Below are 18,859 nucleotides of genomic sequence, written 5' to 3'. Positions count from 1 at the left end.
TTTGGTAAGCGTGGTGTACAACAGGAAGCTGCAGTCGACATCATTCTCGCTCAAGGAATCAAGTAAAGCTCTATGGGTCGTTCACATATCGTAAGAGAAGCAGTTCTCACTAAAAGTGATGCAAGGATTAACTGGTTTCACTATTATCCACGCTTTAATTCATCATGTTTAATAAATCATAAAGACTTCTCAACACCGCATTTCTGCACAGAACAAAACTGCTGCAGCTAAAAGTTATGCTAACTGTGCGCTAGTTTAATGTCCTGAGCTTGTACACCGAGGTTAATACACACACACACACACACACACACACACACACACACACACACACACACACACACACACACACACACACACACACACACACACACACACACACTGGATTAAAGGCTGACTTTAACTATGGCTGAGGTTTTACTATTACTGTCTTTTGCGCCTGCAAATTCGTTATTTCCAATAGCGGCGCGTGTCTTGTGGGCTCGGTTTGAGGTTTCTTTAATAGATCAGATACGAGTGTGTTCAGAGTTAAATAAATAAATAAATAAATAAAGCTCAACTGAAGTAACATCCAGAGAGTTCTCACAGTGCTGACAGACTGCAATCCAGAAACCCAGCATCAAATGTGAAATGTTCAGAGCAATTCTGAGCTGCTTCTTGAAAACCACATGAGCAATCACAGCAGACATGGTGATTTACCACTTACTTGAGTTTGTGGAGGTGTTGGAGTTTGTCAGAGAGCAGTTTGAGTCCTGCTTCTCCTGGGTGATTGTAGCTCAGATCCAGCTCTCTCAGGTGTGACGGGTTTGAGCTCAGAGCTGAAGCCAGAGCCGCACAACCTTCCTCTGTCACCATACAGTAAGACAATCTACAACAACAGCAAGAGCTCATGTTAGTGTGCTTCACTTTAAGAGATGCTTTAGATTGTGTCTGGTGAATTTGAGTTAAAGCATCAAGGCTAATGTGATGTTAATGCAGGATCTCGATACATTACAGATATTCTCACTGAATATAAACCTAACAGACCCCTCAGATCAAGTAAATGAGAGATTCTAAGAGTTCAGTCAAAGCAGGGTGAATCCACCTTCAGCTACTGCACCCCCGCTGCTGGAATCAGCTTCCAGAAATGATCAGATGTGCTCCAACATTAGGCACATTCACATCAAGACTGAAAACACATCTGTTTAGCTGTGCCTTTACTGAATGAGCACTGTGCTGCATCCCACAGATCACACTATTTATGTTTCTTTTCTTTTTTATTCCTTTAAAACCCGATTTAACACATTTTAATCAGTTTATTCTTTGTTGTTTTTGTTTTCTAATACTTTTATTTTATGCTTCTTTATTCTTGTTTATGTGAAGCACTTTGAATTAGCATTGTGTATGAAATGTGCTATAGAAATAAACTTGCCTTCAATAGTCAAAGCGTCAAATTCACTGATTTAAGGCAAGGGTTCAACAAAAGATTTGTGAGAAAGGGGCAGGTTTGTTTTGAAAGGGCAAATATTTAATTAAACTACATTTCAAATGAATAATAATAATAATAATAATAATAATAATAATAATAATAATAATAATAATAATAATAATAATAAAAGTATTATTATTATTATTAATATTATTATTATTATTATTATTATTAAGTCATTATTTTGTCTTTTTATATTAAAGCAGATGAACGGCACAAAAACACTGTGAAATGATCATTTATTTGGTTTACATTATTGCCATTTGGCAGATTCTTAAAGATATTTGGATATACTGAAACTTGTATATAAACGACATAAAATATCTGATATTCATAGTAGAAACTAAATTAATATTTAATATACAGAATTAGAGAAACACAAACCTCAGAGTGTTGAGTCGACAGTTTAGACTCTTCAGTCCAGCACAGATCAGCTTCACTCCTGAATCCTGCAGCTCATTGTTACTCAGGTCCAGCTCTCTCAGGGGGGAGTTTGATGATTGTAGAGCTGAAGACAGAACTTTACAGCACTGATCAGTGAGATTACAGCCTGCCAATCTGAAAAAAAGAGAGGACTCTGGTTAAATGCCATGCTAGGGTGCTGGTGTACTTACCAGAAAAATGTTACCACAAAAGTCCATGCTAGTTACTAAATCTTAGAGTAAAGGTGGTCAAACCTCAGTGTGTCGAGTCGACAGTTTGGACTACTCAGTCCAGCACAGATCAGCTTCACTCCTGAATCCTGCAGCTCATTGTTACTCAGGTCCAGCTCTCTCAGGGGGGAGTCTGATGATTGTAGAGCTGAAGACAGAACTTCACTGTGCTGATCAGTAAGACTACAGCATGACAATCTGAAAAAAGAGAGGACTCTGGTTAAATGACATGCTAGGGTTCTGGTGTACTTACCAGACTAAATGTTACCACAAAAGGCCATGCTAGTTACTCAATTTCTATAGTAAAGGTGGTCAAACCTCAGTGTGTTGAGTCGACAGTTTAGACTCTTCAGTGCAGCACAGATCAGCTTCACTCCTGAAACCTGCAGCTTATTGTTACTCAGGTCCAGCTCTCTCAGGGGGGAGTTTGATGATTGTAGAGCTGAAGCCATAATTTCACAGCACTTATCAGTAAGACTACAGCGTGACAATCTGAAAAAAGAGAGGACTCTGGTTAAAAGACATGCTAGGGTGCTGGTGTACTTTGTGGATGTTTAAATGACATTAATTGTAAGACACACAAATCATCACCTACATGTGTAAATATTCGTATGATTGTCGAAACAGCTAATAGAAATTAGAAGAAATGTAAGAAGCACCAGAGATGTCTTCAACAGAGAACTCAAAGAGGTCAAGGATGACCCACTGCAGTGGGTCAGTTTTCTGCTGACAATAAAGGAAGAAATGGTCCAGATGACACTTCTAACCAACTATTACAACTGAACGCTGGAAGAAGCCTGGGAGTGTTATCATCAGAGGAAGATATTCTTTGCCAGCTAGGAGCCATGACCTTGGAGAACAAGCGCCCTAGAAGACTGGCCATAATACTGATATAAAAGAAGGAACACTTTGCTATGTTTATTACTTAAGTGTATCACCCTAGAGAGTAATCACTCAGCTCTAGAAAACCAAAAGGGATTTCTTCTCTGTATTAACATGTTTGAGATGTACTCAAGCATATCAAACATTGAAAACTTAAATCATTTAAGGCACACCTGTATTTGAGGGCTTGAATACTGTATAAAAGGCAGGAACAGACAGACCAGCAGCACGCGTAAGCAGATTTCTGTATACTGTAAGTCTTGGGCCCACTCAGACTATGCAGAGTCACTGATTCGATCCAAGACGTGAACAGCCCAAACCGCATGGAATCTGATCTTTTTAGGTCAGATCTGAGCCACTTTCATATGTAGTCTTACAGTTTTTTTACAATCGCTATGATGGATTTTTCAGTACATTTAACAAGTTTCCTAAACTCAACACGGTTAGTACAACATCCGTCTTTGTAGGCTATACAATTAACACATTTCTTGTTGCTTTGACACAAAATGCATCCAGTTAACTAATTTAAAATGCTTGAACTTCTTTTACACAAGCTCAACCAAGAACAAAACAATGTAATTTTACAGTCAGATTTACAAACGCTTTAACTCGGTAAGTCAGAACAGATAACACCATGTCCTAAACACAGCGTATATAGGCTAAAGTCAAAGTGAGCATCTGTTCACATTGTGAATTGAAACACAAATATGCTCCCTGTATTTTATTCCATTGCCAATAAGAAACAGTTTATTGCAGTTATGTCTATATATATTTATATATATCACAGCTGATTGCCAGCTAGAAACACACACTCATGTGTTGAGGTTTGTCTAATCACATGATCATATGTTCTAAAAGAGGACCCTTGAGGTTTTTGGAAAGGAACAGTGAGTGCATCAAAGAACTCCGTCATCAATACGTCCAGGTAAGGTTATGCAATACAGTCATTACTGTACTATACACTAGGGGTGGGCGGTACACCGGTGTCATAGTCATCACCGGTGTGACATTGCGCGCGACATGGATTTTCTAATACCGTCAATACCGTAATAAATCAATTATGCGCCTTGAACGGCTGCATTTACATCAATAATAGCTAATTCTAAATAATAAGGCATTCAATTTTCTTCAAACGTTCAGTTGTGGTCTGAATACATGTCCTTATACTACAGAGCTCGAAATAGCAACCATTTTGGTCGCATGAGCGCCCGAAATATAATCCATGCGCCCTCATAATATATTTGGGAGCATTTGTGTGTCTGAATATAATGGTTGTAGTGCAATCTGATTTGATTTTCTCTAAAAACTTGCTGAATCGCTCTACCCTGCTGCTGTATTGGTTCATATTAGCTGTCAGTCACTCAACGTTTCCCGCTGTCAGATAACAGGGAGCTTTTGTTACTGCAGGAAATGCAAACGGCTGAAGAGTGAAAAGTGCACAGGTTTGCAAACCTCACCTAAAGTTATAATACTAATAATAGCGCAGATGACAGCGATCATGACATGAGGTAAATGTTGATCCGCCAGCTGAGATCAATCGAGTGTTTTCGGAGAAGGTGGCCGAATCTCGATGCGTTGCATTCACCGCGTGTTCAGCGCAAATGTCCGCTAAATATAAAATCTAACACTGTACACATCATCGCCAAAGAAACTCACCTTTACTAAGTTTACACTATGGCTCATAACAAAGAGCGGAATTGCGCTGGTGGTCATCGCGAGAATCCTGCTCTGTCTGCTCATAAATTGGTGCGGCTGACTCACCTGCTTTATTCCACCAACACAGAGAAATGAAGATCAGCTCATAACGAGACTGAGCATTTACAATGACCCAAACCAAAACTTTTAAAGAGTGATAGAAGTGAGACTTTCTTTTGTCCGTTCTTCCTTGAGATGTATATTATTTTGCTATTGAAAGTAATACCGTGATATTATACCGTCACCGTTCAAAAGATGAAAAATACCGTGATATTAATTTTAGGTCATATCGCCCACCCCTAATATACACAGTGTGTTTTGCAGTAAACTACTCTATAAACCTGGAGTTCATTAGTACATACAGTAGATATACAGTACAGTACAGCATTTACATGCACTGTGTCTAATTACAGAGAGTCATGGAGTTGGAGGTCAATCAAATCCCAGATGAAATTATCTGTTGATGAGGCTGGCTTCAACTTGGCAAAAAGAGATCGCCGTAGGAGAAACATATTAGGCCAAAGGGCCACAGTTACCGTGCCGGGCCAGAGAAGAAGAAGCCGGGGAAATGCAGAAGACAGGGCAGAATAGAAAATTACTTTGTTTTTGCTTTTTCTGTTTGTATATCTAGCAGTGATGTCCTTTTGCAAATAAAGTCTGGACTGCAGCAATTCTGTGTCTGTATTTTTTATATATACATTTTATAAACGTGTACATTTTATAAAGCTACTTACTATGAGATGGTCGTTCATTTTTTGTAAACTAAATATAATTTCTATAATTATATTCAATATAAATATTGAAACAATGTATGCATTTACTAAACCCAACAAAACAAAACATAAGGGCAGAGCTGACACATAAAATAATGCAGTTTCTGTAATGTCAGCTGATGATGGTGTTTTTATTGACAATGTGTTAAGATTGACTAAATGTTCCTGTTGGAAGAGAACGTGTGTTTGTGTTTTGGTTAATTATTTGCTTTTGAAACATGTTTGCAGTGTTTTGTTGGACATGGTGTATTGTGTTAGTTTATTATTGTATTTTGATTATTAGTTTGAAGTAAATATTAGTTTGAACTAAACAAAACTACATTTTACCACAAAAGGCCAAGCTAGTGACTACATTTATAATAAAGGTGGTCAAACCTCAGTGTGTTGAGTTGACAGTTTATACTCTTCAGTCCAGCACAGATCAGCTTCACTCCTGAAACCTGCAGCTCATTGTTACTCAGGTCCAGCTCTCTCAGGGGGGAGTTTGAGGATTGTAGAGCTGAAGACACGACTTCACAGTGCTGATCAGTGAGATTACAACCTGACAGTCTTGAAAAAAAAGCATTTTATTAAAAGGCATGATTGTGAGCTGATGTCTCCACCAGATCAAGAAGATTAATCATTTACACTCCAGTCTTTTTTACATAAAACTATTAAAAAATAATAATAATAATAAAAATTAAAAAAAAGGTTTCAGAGCTCATCACAGTACAGAAACTGCATTAGTGAAAATAACCAACGATTTACTCTTAGCTGCTGACCAAGGGTGCATCTCGCTATTAGTTTTACTCCATCTTAGTGCGGCATTTGACACCATTGACCATGGTATCCTCATAAATCACTTAAAGTCTACAGGTGTCCAGGGACAGGCTCTACAATGGTTTAAGTCATACTTAGCTGACCGGTACCAGTTTGTGAATATTAATGGACAGCCTTCACAAATCAGCCCAGTAAAATATGGGGTGCCTCAAGGATCAGTTTTAGGCCCTTTGCTGTTTGCAATATACATGCTACCCCTGGGAGACATTATTAGAAGACATGGGATCAGCTTTCACTGCTATGCAGATGATCCTCAATGATATATTTCAACTAAACCTGACGAGACGTCTAAACTGTCCAATCTAACTGAGTGTATTAAAGATGTTAAAAACTGGATGACCAACAATTACCTTCTCTTAAACTCAAACCAAACATAATTATTACTTATTGGGCCTAAATCCTGTACACAGCAGATCTCACAACTCGACCTACAATTAGAGGGATACAAAGTTAGCGTTAGCTCTGGATGATCTGAAGATCTGGGTGTCATATTAGACAGCAATTTAACTTTTAAAAATCATATATCCCATGTCACAAAAACTGCCTTCTTTCATCTGAGAAATATCGCAGTTATAAGTTACAAAGTATGCTATCCATCTCAGATGCAGAAAAGCTAGTCCATGCTTTTATGACTTCTAGGCTGGACTACTGTAATGCACTGTTTGCTGGCTGCCCAGCATCCTCTATTAACAAACTTCAATTAGTACAAAATGCAGCTGCCAGAGTTCTTACCAGGTCTAGAAAATTTGATCACATCACCCCAATTTTATCCTCCTTACACTGGCTGCCTGTTAAGTTTCGTATTGAATTTAAAATATTGCTCCTTACATATAAAGCTTTAAATAATCTAGCTCCTGTTTATCTAACCAATCTTCTCTCTCGCTACAATCCAACTCGCTCTTTAAGGTCTCAAATCTCAGGGCTTCTGGTAGTACCTAGAATAGAAAAGTCGAGTAAAGGAGGTCGAGCCTTCTCATTTATAGCTCCTAAACTCTGGAATAGCCTTCCTGATAACGTCCGAGGCTCAGACACACTCTCCCGATTCAAAACTACATTAAACACCTATCTGTTTAGTAAAGCATACACTCAATGCACCACTTAGCGGGTTTCCACACAGGTTCTGCATCTTGTTTATATACACTATGAACAGCAGCTACGCTAATTATTCTCTTTATTCTCCATTTCCACCTGGGGATACTCTTCCCGAGGCTCTTAGAAGATGCAGAGTCACTGATTCGATCCAAGATCAACGACGAGATGATCCCAAGGTTTCCATATCCTGGACCAGGCCGTATCCTGAGCAGCTACTGTGGTGGTCATGAAGGAGTGGAACATGAGACTGATTCCTGTGACGCTCCAGGGACAGACGAGTCTTCGCTGAGGCCAGCTTCCAGCCTCCGTCACTGAGACTGCAGCTCTGCACAAGATGTTTGGCCAGCGGAGAAATTAAAATGATCGTGCCCAACTGAGCCTGGTTTCTCTCAAGGTTTTTTTTCTTCACTTTCGCCAATTAGTGAAGTTTTTTTTCCCTCTCCGCTGTCGCCACTGGCTTGCATGGTTCAGGATCTGTAGAGCTGCGCATCGTTGGATTTGCTCTTCAGTATTTGGACTCTCAGTAGTGATTATTAAACCACACTGAACTGAGCTAAACTGAACTGAACTTAAACACTAAAACAGAACTACACTGTTCCTATTTACTATGACCTTTTATGTGAAGCTGCTTTGACATTGTATAAGCGCTATACAAATAAAGGTGAATTGAATTGAATTGAATAATATTCATTATTTATCAAAACTCCTGGCAAATTATGTGTTATCACACTCACAGAGCTTTTCTACAGTTCCTCACAGCGGGCACCAGCCTCCTTCTGCCATCTTTAGACTTGATGTTGTACTTTTTAAGGTCAAACTCATCCAGCACCTCCTCTGACATCAGGAGCATGTTTGCCAGAGTTGAGCACTGAGCAAGAGAAAGACTTTTACTCTTTGATTTAGATTTTAATAATGATTGCACTTCTTCAACAAGAGAATTATCCTTCATCTCAATCAAGCAGTGTGAGAGATTCATCCATCTTTCAGGACTGATTTTGTCTTTTTGTCCTCGTTTGAGGTTGTGGATTATTTTCTTGATGCTCTCTGGGTCGTTCTCTGTGTGTTTCAGCAGATCCTGTAAGAGTCTCTGATTGGACTCCAGTGAGACTCCATGAAGAAATCGCAGGAACAGATCCAGGTGTCCAGTTTTACTCTCCAAGGCTTTATTCATCGCTCCTTTCAGAAGCACATCCAGAGGAACTTTCTCACTCTGAGTGCTGTGTTTTCCTGTGAGGAACATCTTCATCACCTCAGTGTTGTTGTGTAAATAGCAGTAAAACACATACAGTGCTGCAAAACACTCCTGAAAGCTCAGATGAACAAAGCTGTAAACCTTCCTCTGATAAATCACAGATTCCTCTCTGAAGATCTCAGTGCAGATCCCAGAATACACTGAGGCGTCAGCGACGTCTATCCCGCTCTCAATCAGGTCCTCCTCGTAGAACATCACATTGCCCTTCATCAGCTGATTGAAAGCCAGTTCAGCAAGTTTCACAATCACGTCTCTGTTGGACTGCAGGAGTTTCTCTGGATCTCTCTCTTCATACTTCTGCTTCCTCATGTGTGTCTGAATGAGGAGGAAGTGGATGTACATCTCAGTCAGAGTTTGAGGGATTTCTGCACTCAGATCTTGTTTCAGGATGCTCTGAAGCACAGTGGCTGAGATCCAGCAGAAGACGGGTATGTGGCACATGATGTGGAGGCTTCTTGCTCTTCTGATGTGGGAGATGATTCTGCTGGCTTGATCTTCATCTCTGATTCTCTTCCTGAAATATTCCTCCTTCTGAGGGTCATTGAAGCCCTGAATCTCCGTCACGAGGCTGATGTGTTTTGAGGGGATCTGATTGGCTGCTGCTGGTCTGCTGGTGATCCAGATGAGAGCAGAGGGAAGCAGATCTCCTTTCATGAGGTTGGACATCAACACACTCACTGATGAAGCTTCAGTCACATCAGAAACTTTCTGACAGGCTGAAAACATCAGTGTGATTCTGCTTTCATCCAGACCATCAAAGATGAACACAACTTTACACTCCTCATAAATCTGTGAGTCCAGATGCTGAAGTTCAGGATGAAAGTCCAGCAGAAGTGTGTGAAGACTGTACTGATGATCTTTAATCAAGTTCAGCTCTCTGAATGGAAACACAAAGATGAAATCTACATCCTGATTGGCTTTTCCCTCGGCCCAGTCCAGAATGAACTTCTGCACAGAGACGGTTTTTCCAATTCCAGCGATGCCTTTAGTGAGAACAGTCTTGATCTGCTCTTTCTCCTCTCTGCTCTTCTCCTCATCTCCTGCTTCAGCTGAAGGGTTAAAGATGTCATTGCAGTTGATTAGAGTGTCTTGGAGAGTCTTGTATCTCTTCTCCATCTGCAGCACCTCATGTTCTTCATTCACTCCTTCACTCTCTCCCTCTATGATGTACAGCTGTGTGTAAATGCTGTTCAGGAGGGTTTGATTCTGCTGGAGTTTCACTCCCTCAAATAAGCTCTCGTACTTGATCTTCATGATGGTTTTGTGCTGCTCTTTGACTCTCTGCACTGGTATGGGAGAATTGATCTGCAGGTCTGCTTCTGTTTTATAACAAATGGTGTGTTTCTGACTGTAAAATGATCTGCAAGACACACATTTAATTTGATCAGGTTTCACACTACTAAAAACAAGTAAACAGAGGAAAACAAACAGAAAAGCCAATTATCGAACTAAAAATTTTACGGTGGGGTTAACTGCATTGGTTAAATAAGTTAAATTGAAGAGTTCATTTGCAAAAACCTCTAACTGCCGTCTAAAATTTCTAAAAATGAACATTTTTCTCAGCCTTCTTTGTTTATGTTTAGATATTTTACTTTAAAGACCACAAAAAGGGCTTATTCTATGCCATACAATTTATATTGCTTAACATACACACAGGAGTTAGATAAAAATGCTGATTTTAGAAGAAAAATTAAGACTTTTTTAAAGAGGTTTTGCATCTGAACTTTCAATTGTTCTCTGATATCTACATAGTAGGTAAATGGCTTAGGTAAATCTCCAGAAATGGTTTTATATGCTTATTTATTACTCCATAAAACACCTCTACACAATCAGAAGGTCCATAATTGACCATATTTGGATTGGTCATTAAAATTAATGAGCTCTGCTAGTTAAATCTTTAAAACTTAATAGGTGGTGGTTTACTTCATCTACATGGAGAGAGTGAGGGCTAAAGGCTCAACTATAATTAAACTTGACAAGAGACTAATAGAGATGTATTGTGTTGTATTGTTAAAGAGCCCATATTATACATGAAATAGGGTCATATTTAGGTTTTAAGGGTCTCCAACAACAGTCCAATATGCATGCAAGGTCAAAAAACACTTTGATGGTCTTATAATCTGCATTTATTTTTACCTAAATATCCCAGCGACTCCCATATGATTCGTTCAGCGATTCATTTGTACCCAAACCCGTCCTCAGCGTGAAGCTAATCTGCGCTGATTGGACCGATGACAGCCTGCTGCGATTGTTCGAAACTGACAGCCTTCAGCGCGAGACAGAGTGAAATGCCCAGCAGCTAATCAACAACATAAAAGTAGTCACAGTGCATTAACGCTTCATAGTATAAGGTGTGGATTTTGGCTGCCAGTGGGTGAATGTAAATACAGACGATGGACTTAAAAAAAAAACACAACAAACTATTTTATTGAGCAAAAACTCCAAGAACTGGCGAGGAGCCCGTCACCTGCTCTTTTCACACAGACACACACACGCACACACACACACACACAAACACCTCCTCCTCGTCCTTAGAAGATACAACACCGATAGAGAGGGAGACGTCCGCGACACCTCCCTCACCACCCACGTCCTCGGTTATATCTGCGACACCCCCCGGTCCTCACGTTGCTAACGGGTCACTTTTGTTTTCACTTTCGGGTTGAGGGCGGCGTGATCGTCCTGAACCTAGAGCGGCAGTTCAGCTTGCTGAACCGGCCCTGTGCAACACACACTCACTGTTCGCCTGGACTAGAGCGCCAGTTCAGCTTGCTGGGTGCAATTTAGACAGCTCCCTTGAATCTAAGCTGAAATATTTTGAAACTTGTCCGTTGCATGTGTGTAGGAACAGCTGACAATCCGTAAACAAAGCGGCACGCGTCGCGTTTTTAACGTGGTTTTACACGCGATATGAGAAAATAAAGAGTTAACCTGATACAGTACACGCGGTTACAAGTAACAAAACACAACTAAATACATAATTTGCAAGCTAGAGTAAACGAGGCAACAGTTTTAATCACACGTACTTACACTGGTGAAATGGGGGAAGAAATTGATTCATGATGCACTGATCCATGTTCTGACAGTCTTTACTGATCCTTCCTTTAACAAACTGAAGAAGTTTTCTTTTTAAGCATGTAATTTCCAGAAGCACTCGATCTGCTCAAGGCTAGGCTATATTGCTGAGGTTTCATCTTTAATTAGACTGTCAATAATATCCATCTGCACAGCGTGACTTCATTCCACCGGTGTCTGTCTGTGTATGTGTATGGTGCTTTTTTTCTGTGTTAGTGGGCGGGGCCGCAGGTTTCAAATCTCCCGGGTTTGCGCGTGCAACTACTTGTGTTTCGTAGCCGCATCATCACGAAACACCTAATGACTCGTTATCAAGACGACTCGTTTGAAGCACTATGAGTCGACTCTTTTATAGATGAATCAATAGTTTTAAACACTGTACACTTTCAGATTTAAGCCTTAGCTGGATATTTCACTTCACTTAGAGCTGTGTGACACACTATATGGAAGGGCATTTTCAAAAAGCCATAATATGGGCTCTTTAATGTCAACGAAAACACATCCAGGACATGAAATCAATCTCTGCATGAACAGATGACAGTTGAGTTAAGTGATTTGACACTATTCAGCATCTACATGTGTTTGTTGAAACACACATCACATTTCACAATAAACATGATAAATTAAGAAATGATACAATAATAACATACCTTATGCTTCATCAGAGTGGAGTTGAAAAAATGTACAGTATATAAATCTGGCATTTTACTGCCTGATGAGAGTTTGAACATGTCTCATGCAGCTATTGCTCAGTGAAACATTTTTGTGTGAACTATCCAGGTGGTTCTTTGTGCAGAATAAATTATTTCAGTCTTATACAACAGTGCTCCACTTGCATTGAGTTGCAGTTAAACCTGTCAAGCTTTATGTTTTTACAACCACCTGGATTTAAATTGTTCTTTGCTTACAGATACATCAGTACCTGATCAAATATTACTTACTTGTAATGTTTTAAAATATAAACTACATAGAATAAGGCAAAGATGGTAGTATGAACACTGAAAAATCAATTTACATGAGTGTAAATCTATTTTTCTGTTTATATTAAAAATAAAACCTGAATAAAACAACAGAGAATTGTGCAACTGCAGTTAGCCTAAAATAGGTTTCCAATGCTTAAGCAAACAGAAACTGATTGTTCATTAAAAGATAAACAGATCTTTCATAATGAACGTGTGTAAATGCGTTTAAATTATGTTCATTATAATTCAATGAGACTTTCTAAATTGTGCTTTAATGAAATGCATTAAGGATCAGATCTGGCTGTAGATGTGGGTCACTTCTGGCAATGAATCAAGCAATTAATTGCCTTATTTACACACTCAACACATGTCTGTGACAATGATCATCATTCATGCTCTTCACCGGATACAGACACAGGAGCATTTGATAGCCATGTCTATCAGCTTAACCCTGCAGATAAATGAGTAATCCACTGAGAGATCTGTGGCAGTTTGTAAGATTTCTGTTGTTTTGACACATATTCTTATTTACCACATACAGTTGAAGTCAGAATTTTTAGCCCCCCTGTATTATTAGCCCCCCTGTTTTTTCCCACAATTTCTGCTTAACGGAGAGAATATTTCTTTCAATGTTTCTAATAATAGTTTTAATAACTCATTTCTAATAAATACTACTACTAACCTGGTTTCTCTCAAGGTTTTTTTTCTTCACTTCCGCCTTTAGTGAAGTTTTTTTTCCCTCTCCGCTGTCGCCACTGGCTTGCATGGTTCAGGATCTGTAGAGCTGCGCATCGCTGGATTTGCTCTTCAATATTTGGACTCTCAGTAGTGATTATTAAACCACACTGAACTGAGCTAAACTGAACTGAACTTAAACACTACAAACTTAACTACACTGTTCCTATTTACTGTGACCTTTTATGTGAAGCTGCTTTGACACAATCTACATTGTATAAGCGCTATACAAATAAAGGTGAATTGAATAATAATATTTGACTAGATATTTTTCAAGACACTTCTATACAGCTTAAAGTGACATTTAAAGGCTTAACTAGGTTAATTAGGTTAACTAGGCAGGTTAGGGTAATTAGGCAAGTTATTGAATAATGATGGTTCGTTCTGTAGAATCGAAAAAAGATTTATCTTAAAGGGGCTAATAATATTGACCGTAAAATGGTTCTTAAAAAATAAAAATATATATATTATCAGACATACTGTGAAAAATTCCTTGTTCTGTTAAACATTGTTTGGGAAAAATTTAAAAAAGAAAAAAATATTCAAAGGGGGTGAATAATTCTGGCTTCAACTGTATATAATCATAGTGAATATGTGCAATATTTGCCATTTATTAATTAATTATTTATTTATTGGCCATTATCTTTGGTGGTACAGGTGATAAAGAGATTCTCAGTTTAATGTTTTACTCTAAATGATATATTAATTCAACTCTGCTTTGTTACTTAACTTTATAATGGAGTGAAGGTACACACTGGAACTCTACATGGTACAATTATACTATATAAAGCTGCCTGCTCAAGTGTTTTTCTCTTGTCTACTTTTGATCTGATCAAGTAGATGAAAACACATCTCACAGATGTGAACAGAGCCTTACAGCTTTAGTAGATGACCAGCAACAATTCTTTTTGCAGGATTCATCGATTATACTGTCAATTTCACATTCAAGATTCACAATAGCAGTAACATGATACTCACCCAGACTCAGCAGCGCCATCGCTGAGAGCAGGAGGAATAATCATCGAGTCATTACTCCTCAGAGATACATGGCTGAACACTGGAGATGCTGATCTCTGAGGGTCAACAGAAGCCCCATTTTTACTCCATCTGCAACACACAAGAGCTCATGATAAAACATTACTGTGATCAAGAAAAGTTATTAAAAGCACAGTCAAGGGCCAAATGTTGGACTAAAGCTAACACTAATAACCACAACCATGAGTTCAAATTCAATTCAACAAATCTTCATTTCTATAGTGTCTTTTACAATATAGATTAAGTCAAAGCAGCTTAACACCGTGTCCTAACAACAGGTGACATTTGTCTGTCTGATTCAGACTGTATCTGTTCGGTTTAGTATAAATGTCACTGTTAAAAAATTACAGATCACTGCTGAAGGTTGATCACTTCATATAAACAAATTCAGCTTCATGATACTCACCCAGACTCAGAGTTCCCAGCAGCTCCATCACTGAGATCAGGAGGAATAATCATGGAGGCGTTACTCCTTAGAGATACATGGCTGAAGTCTGGAGATGCTGCTCTCTTTCTCCACTTACTGATAACCAAGAAAAAGTTTTTATCCGTTTAAGATTGTTACTCTGCAGAGTATCTGTCTGCATCATTAAATCACTACTCATCTGCTAATTTATAAAGGTATTTGGGATACATGTTTTAAAATACAAACTAATAAAGACCCTTAAAAATAATACTGCTTTGAAAAAGATACAATTTTATACCAATTACAAATGCACATGCAATACCACTTTACAGAGAGAAAGCAGTGTATAAAGCACAAAATATAAAATACTTCACACTTCTTTCTGGGTCTCGCCTGACCTAAGTTTGTTGAATGATCCCACACTTGCTCATTCAGTACAATACAATACACACACACACACATGCACACGCACACACACGCACACACTCTGGGGCTGGGCGACTTAGGCAAAATATCTAATTGCCTTCTTTTTTGACAGATTTTGCAATTGTGAATTTGATTTGCAATTAAATTTAGTCAAGATTAAGCTCAATATTGTAGTTTAGACGCTTTAATTAAAGGGAATACAACATTTTATTTACCTGAATATATAAATAAATATATTAATTAATTCTCTGCATGTGACAATACAAGTACAGGAAAAAAAGCAGGCTTTATGTTCATTTTTTTGTGTAAATGAATAAAAAATGTATTGAAGTACATAACTTAGACACAATTCGTCACACAGGTAACTGTTTAAGAAACGCAAAAATAACAAATGCGTAATATTACCATAGACTGTAAAATATTACTCACAAACAATATAAGGAACGAATATTAGATAGCATCGCGGCTAAAAAAAATAATATAAGCAACCCTGCTCAAGACACTTGCTACACACTGTATATGTAAGGGAAGACAATAAATAAATAAATAAATAAATATATTTGTGCAAAAAAGCCGTCTAATAAGTACGAATGTATAACGTTATCTGTTTAATTTGAAATTAACGGTCGCTTGCAATGGCTTTCATGGAAGCTTCGTGTTCAATGACAATACAATATTTCGACACAAATCAATATTTTACATCAAATTATTTATATTTGAGTGAGGTACACGTGTAATTTGAGTGATTATGTATATCCAGCCGATTGCTATTATCGCAAAATAATAACGTTTACCCAATCTTAACAGCAATCGCTTCGCGAGACGTTCCTAAAACAGGTTACACGACATAATAATGCGTGTAAGTGTAGATATTTGTGTGCAAATCGTATCTAATTTGTATATTTATTTTGCCAACTTACTCACCTTCCGTGTGTTAGAGACGACAGCAGTCACGAAATGGAGGAAAGGAGCCGTTACAAATCGATATTTGAAAACGCTCCTGCGACCTGCGCGTGCACAATAACTGGAGAGATCCGAGCGCGCGCGTCCGCGTCATGATTATATTATTTTATTAGTTCCGGTTAATTTTTTTTTGCCAACACAATTAATTCTATTCCATTAATCCAAGAAACAGATGAAAAAAAAAACATTGAATTCAGAAGAATAAAAATGTGCAAAATACTGCATTCATTGGCAAGTTATCTTTGTTGGTTTATCAAAACAAACTGGAGGAATACTTTTTATTAATAAACCAGAGCCCATAGCCTATATACTTAAGTTTAGTAATATCTTAAATATTTATCATGTGTGGATTTTTGAAGAACTGCGTTATATAGTTATATTTTTATAAAAATAACCACAACAATATTTTTATTATTATTATTGTTAATATTATTATTGCAGCAGTTGTTGTAGTTATTATTTTTGTTTTAAATGTCAAAATTCAAGGGTCTAATGAGGTTAAATGACAGAAAATTGAATTAGTCCCCTATAATAATTATCATTTTCATAATTGTACATGCCTGTGCATGTTTTTGTCTCTTTTTTCCCCTCTGTTGTGGCTCATTTGTATTTTATCCTCCAAAATTACTTTTAGATTTTCACATTTTTTCACAATTTCCCAGTCAGTCTCCTAACAGCAATCAAGTTAACATTTAGACTCTAAACATTGATATTCTTGTGTTCACAGTGAGTGCCACACAAAAAAAAGAAAAACAAACACCAAATTTCATATCATTCTAAAAGCACAAATAACTAAGTAAATATTAAATAAATGAACATCCATCTCATTTTCTGGTCTCCACAATTGTCCTACTTAATTATGACCAAAAAATTTTTGGTTCCTTTAAATGCTAGCTTTTAGAGGAGAGATCCACCAGGAACCATTATATAAGTTCATAGATCTTTCAGTAACTCTTTTTTGAAAATTGAGTTCCTCCAATAACTTTCAAAGTGCTTCGAGGTCTTGGTGTAAGGAAACAGTGACTCCAGAACCTCAGTATTGACAAAAAGTGCTTGTAGGATCCCGGTTACTGCAAAAGGGTCTTGCAAGCACTGCAAAGACTGTCAGTAGCCGCATTTCCACTATCGGGCCAGTGCGAGCCAGGGCTTTAATTGGGCCAGGCCGGGCCAATAGCCCGGGAGGTTGAGAAATGAGGCCGAAATCATGTCGCGTTTCCACTGTCGGGCTAGTTGCTCTCAGCGCGTCACGCAAACACCGCCCCCAGAACGTCCCCCGAATCAAACGTCACACAACCCGTCACACAACCCGCCCACTTCAGCGGGAACAAAAAACTCAAATTATAACCACAAACACAACCTGGCGTCACTACGAGAGCTGGAAGATGGAGAACACCGAAGCGATTGCTTTTTTACTGTTTGTGGTCTGTTGGTGTAAGGCCAGACAGCGATCCCAGGATAAGGACATTCGAGTTCGGCGGCATTTACTTCGAACACAGATATCCTTTTTTTCTTCTTCTTAGTGAGTTGATCAAGCGCGATAGCAAAACAAATGTAAGGGAAGAAAGCATCTTGTCTCCTCTTTACCTGACAGGAAAACTCCGCCTTTGTACGTAACCCCGCCCCGAAGCCCCAGTTGGCCCTCCTTGGCCCAAGGTATTCGGCAGGCCGAAAAAGGCCGGACGCTGGCCCCAAGGAAGCCCCGCTTTGGCCCGATTACGCCCCGGAAGTGATAGTGGAAACGCGACTGGCCTTGGCTCGCCCTGGCTCGCTCGCTTTAGGCGCGATAGTGGAAACGTGGCTATTGGTTCCTCAAGGAACCCCTTTTTGAGAGAAAGAGCTTTGAGGCACTTAAAATACATTTTAAAGTTCGTTGAGTACTCAACAGGGTACTTTAAGCACCTTTACTTTTTTACAGTGTGCAATACCACTTGACAGAGAGAAAGCAGTGTATAAAGCACAAAATATAAAATACTTCAGACTTCTTCCTGGGTTCTGGGTCTCGCCTGACCTAAGTTTGTTGAATGATCCCACACTTACTCATTCAGTACAATACAATACAATACAATACAATACACACACACACACACACACGCACACGCACACGCACGCACACGCACACGCACACGCACACGCACACACACACACACACACTGGGGCTGGGCGACTTAGGCAAAATATCTAATTGTCTTCTTTTTTGACAGATTTTGCAATTGTGAATTTGATTTGCAATTAAATTTAGTCAAGATTAAGCTCAATATTGTAGTTTACACACTTTAAATAAAGGGAATACAACATTTTATTTACCTGAATATATAAATATATTAATTAATTCTCTGCATGTGACAATACAAGAACAACATGTACTACCCCCCCGTATGTGCAGTAGTTTGAGTGTTTGTTAAATTTTAGAGTCAAATGTGTGCCTAAAGTTGTAAGATTATTTATTTTGGTTTAATATTGCATTATTTATGTATTGCTTAAGAAGTAAATGTAGTTCCCTTTAAGGTCGGGACATCCTAGTTATGTCGAAACGACACTTTGGGGAAAACGCCAGATGAACAATCATTCTGAAGATTAAGAAAAAGGGCCAATGAATGCCTATGAATTGACAAGCACAGCTCCTCAC

At 38.5% G+C, this 18,859-nt stretch overlaps 1 protein-coding gene across 2 annotated transcripts in view; it reads right to left on the bottom strand.

Annotated features, from left to right (window-relative positions):
• The window catches only part of LOC130221731 (NACHT, LRR and PYD domains-containing protein 12-like), a 35,781-nt gene that overhangs the window by 4,660 nt on the left and 12,262 nt on the right, over window positions 1-18,859 (bottom strand). The window contains exons 7-14 of one of the 2 annotated variants that reach the window (XM_056454314.1): window positions 14,845-14,961; window positions 14,382-14,510; window positions 8,114-9,991; window positions 5,844-6,017; window positions 2,437-2,610; window positions 2,143-2,316; window positions 1,850-2,023; window positions 704-865 (exon numbers count right to left, since the gene is read on the bottom strand). In XM_056454314.1, coding sequence (XP_056310289.1) covers window positions 704-865; window positions 1,850-2,023; window positions 2,143-2,316; window positions 2,437-2,610; window positions 5,844-6,017; window positions 8,114-9,991; window positions 14,382-14,510; window positions 14,845-14,961 — 2,982 coding nt within the window. The remainder of the gene's footprint in view (window positions 1-703; window positions 866-1,849; window positions 2,024-2,142; window positions 2,317-2,436; window positions 2,611-5,843; window positions 6,018-8,113; window positions 9,992-14,381; window positions 14,511-14,844; window positions 14,962-18,859) is intronic. The other variant, XM_056454315.1, reaches the window with a different exon arrangement.

Source organism: Danio aesculapii, chromosome 3, assembly GCF_903798145.1.
Source record: "Danio aesculapii chromosome 3, fDanAes4.1, whole genome shotgun sequence".
In the NCBI taxonomy this organism is placed as follows: Eukaryota; Metazoa; Chordata; class Actinopteri; order Cypriniformes; family Danionidae; genus Danio; species Danio aesculapii.
The sequence above is the reverse complement of the archived record's forward strand: the minus strand, read 5'-3'. Positions and strand labels throughout refer to the sequence as shown.